This window comes from Homarus americanus, unplaced genomic scaffold, assembly GCF_018991925.1.
Source record: "Homarus americanus isolate GMGI-L3 unplaced genomic scaffold, GMGI_Hamer_2.0 scaffold18703, whole genome shotgun sequence".
Classification (NCBI taxonomy): Eukaryota; Metazoa; Arthropoda; class Malacostraca; order Decapoda; family Nephropidae; genus Homarus; species Homarus americanus.
Genome location: NW_024749779.1, coordinates 5,816,493 through 5,820,197, shown reverse-complemented (window position 1 = coordinate 5,820,197; position 3,705 = coordinate 5,816,493). Strand labels below are relative to the sequence as shown.

At 39.2% G+C, this 3,705-nt stretch overlaps 1 protein-coding gene across 1 annotated transcript in view; it reads right to left on the bottom strand.

Annotated features, from left to right (window-relative positions):
• The window catches only part of LOC121853833 (all trans-polyprenyl-diphosphate synthase PDSS1-like), a 49,523-nt gene extending 49,354 nt beyond the window's left edge, over window positions 1-169 (bottom strand). The window contains exon 1 of the mRNA XM_042348209.1: window positions 41-169. Coding sequence (XP_042204143.1) covers window positions 41-169 — 129 coding nt within the window. The remainder of the gene's footprint in view (window positions 1-40) is intronic.
• Between the last annotated feature and the right edge of the window lie 3,536 nt (window positions 170-3,705).

Below are 3,705 nucleotides of genomic sequence, written 5' to 3'. Positions count from 1 at the left end.
TAGCCTTTAGCAGTCCGCCATGCCTATAGGACCTACTAACCATTTGCCAATGGACCAAGTCTGACATTAAACCAGAGAGACCGAGCTCCACCAGACACCTGACTCGGGGGAACCTGCACCGCTCCGGGCACTCAACGTAGCCCTCGCGTATGAATGGAAACCCCATCATCTTGTACACATCCGTACTACTATAAATAGGCCTACTGGTCCTAGACCAACATCCTCTCCCACTAAGCTACAAAACCGTAAACACATCGCTCTTCAGAATTACTCTTTACAAACGTACTTTTGGGGTCACAATGCGCTATCCATTTGGAGAGTAGTGGTGCTAGAGAAGGCGACACATGGTAGAAGCGGGCGGTGACGTTGCACCTCCCCCACGACTCTTTAACTGCTCTAGTCCACATACGATTAATTACAAACGTCTCACTTGCAAATAACATCCAACAGTCAGATGTCGTGGTCAAAAATAACTGGAGAGCCATAAACTCAACGCCGCTTTACAACATTCTTGCAAAATTTACTGTTCACTTTATCGTCGAATTACTACAGTGCTCAGCAATCAGAAGCACGGCCGCGTCTAGTCTAATGTGCCTTGTTCACGTGCATGAGTGACTGTTAAAGCGACAGAGAAGTAGAGCTCTACAATCATGCCTACCAACAGCTGCTCTGTGACTTGATATCCAGGCGATGACGATGCAGTGTTTTAAGCAGACATAAACAAACTCAAAGAAATTTGTTTTGAGCAGACAAACCCAAAAACGGTGTTTTAAGCATAAACCCCAAACAGGGTTTTAAGTAGAAATAAACCCAAACACCCTGCACTGATTATAACTAAACCCTAAACAGTGTGCTTTAAGTAGACTTCAACAACAAACACGAAGTCTAAAGAGCGCACAAACACGATGTTTAAAGTAAAAGTTAAAAAGAAACACGAGGTTGTAATTGGCGATAAACCAAAAGAATTGTATTTCAAGTGGCAAATCCCTAAAACTGTTTTATAAATGACGAGAAACAACAAAACGCTATTTTAAATGAAGATAAAATAAGATTGACTGATCTGCAGCAGCACGGCGAGTAACGACTAACGGGCCAATCTGCAAAGTCTATGACATCTCGCTGACGACGTCGCCGCCGACCAGGTGGGCCATATGCCGTTCCTCTCCTGCCACCTGTTGCTACAGCTGAGTCGCCACCACCACCACCACCACCACACCGCCTCCTGCTGCTGCAGTACTACTTCCCATCCCCAACTGCTGCTGTTCTGTTAACCCTATCCTCCTCCTCCTGCTGCTGCTGTTCTGCTAACCCTATCCTCCTCCCCCTGCTGTTCTGCTACCCCTATCCTCCCCCTGCTGCTGTTCTCCTGCTGTATCATCTACCTTTGCCCTCTCTACCCTTCACAATACCACCACTACCACCATTATAACCACAACGACGACTGCCACCATAACTAGTTTTATCACCTCCCAATTCGGACGTATCCAGTGTTGGATGAAGACCTCGACAAATAAATTATTCTTTATCTGTTAAATCTATACGTCCACTATGCACTTACTTACAAAAAATACATCGTAAACCAGAGAAACCCAACCCGATGATTTAAGAATGGTATGGGTAAGTTTGGATGGGTTTGGTTGGTAAGTTTGGATGGGTTTGGTTGGTAAGTTTGGATGGGTTTGGTTGGTAAGTTTGGATGATTGGTTCAAGTTTGGATGGGATTGGTCTGTAAGTTTGATGGGATTGGTTCGTAAGTTTGGATGGGCTTTAGATGCAGGAAGCTTGGATGGATTTGGTTGAAGTCTGGATGGATTTGGTTGGTAAGTTTGGATGGGATTGGTTCGTAAGTTTGATGGGTTTAGATGGTAAGTTTGGATGATTTAGATGGTAAGTCTGGATGGATTTGCTGGGAAGTCTGGATGGATTTGGCTGGTAAGTTTGGATGGACGGTCTGTAAGTCTGGATGGATTTGGTTGGTAAGTCTGGATGGATTTGGTTGGTAAGTCGGATGATTTGGTTGGAAGTCTGGATGGATTTGCTGGTAAGTTTGGATGGGTTTGGTTGGTAAGTTTGGATGGGTTTGGTTGGTAAATCTGGATGGATTTGGTTGGTAAATCTGGATGGATTTGGTTGGTAAGTCTGGATGGATTTGGTTGGTAAGTCTGGATGGATTTGGTTGGTAAGTCTGGATGGATTTGGTTGGTAAGTCTGGATGGATTTGGTTGGTAAGTCTGGATGGATTTGGTTGGTAAGTCTGGATGGATTTGGTTGGTAAGTCTGGATGGATTTGGTTGGTAAGTCTGGATGGATTTGGTTGGTAAGTTTTGTTTAGTTGGTATGTTTGGATAGATTTGGTTAGATTGGTTTTATCTGTATTAAAGTCGACTAATTAAGGTCCTTCATTAGGACACTTTACCCATTATAATTATATTCCTCAACTTCCCGCCACCTTCGGAGGTGTTTTACAAGTGTAATATAGGAAAAGTTCACCAGAATAATAGTCGAGCTGTGTACGTAAACCATTATGCCTACACTGCAGCAGCAACCACCACGACACGTTATATTATATCTCGTCTCTCTTACAGGAACCTCATAACTGACACACCTGGGTTAGTTCCTTGTGGTTATCAGCATATACCTGGATCACGCGCACCCACAGTGATTTACTTGTGCATATATATATATATATATATATATATATATATATATATATATATATATATATATATATATATATATATATATATATATATATATATATATATATATATATATATATATATATATACATATATATATATACATACACATATATATATATATATATATATATACATATATATATATATACATATATATATATACATATACATATATATATATATATAGAGAGAGAGAGAGAGAGAGAGAGAGAGAGAGAGACTGGCCAGACCCCCAAACTCTACTTTTTCCAACACAATACCTATGTTCTAGTAAAAATAACATCTTAATTTTATGATGGTACATGCAAACAATTAATACTTAAGAGAAATAGAAAAATACAGTCGCCAAGTTAATGTCCATTCAAATAATGGACTCACTCCCTCCCCCTCTTCTCACACTACACTCCCTGGCTCTTCCCTCTCTGAGAAATTTTGGGGGGAAAACCATTAAATTTTAAAAATAATACCTCAAACTAAAGTTAGGATAATATAATTGACATTGCTGGATTCCTTGTAAGACCAGGAATATTTTGAATACAAATGTCACATATTTTGCACAAAAAATAACATATTTACTCAGAGTAAACATTATATCTAAAATTTGTATGTCTAATGCAAAATCTATGATGTTTATATTCAAAATGATCATCAAATTGTAAGAATTCCAGCAATGTAAATTATATTCTGGCCGGATAATTTGTATGAATTTTAGGAGCTAAACAGGCAGGCAGGCAGGTGGCGGGTGGGGCGAATCTAAAAATAGCGTCTGGAGCCGGACACTATACGCATATACCAAAAAACCTGCCTTAAGTGAAAGTTCGGCTCTGGCGAGGCACTGCGTATACGTGAAATCGCACTAAGCGAAACCGCGTTAAGCAGGGTATTACTGTATATACTGAATACATATATATATATATATATATATATATATATATATATATATATATATATATATATATATATATATATATATATATACTATATATATATATATACAGTATAT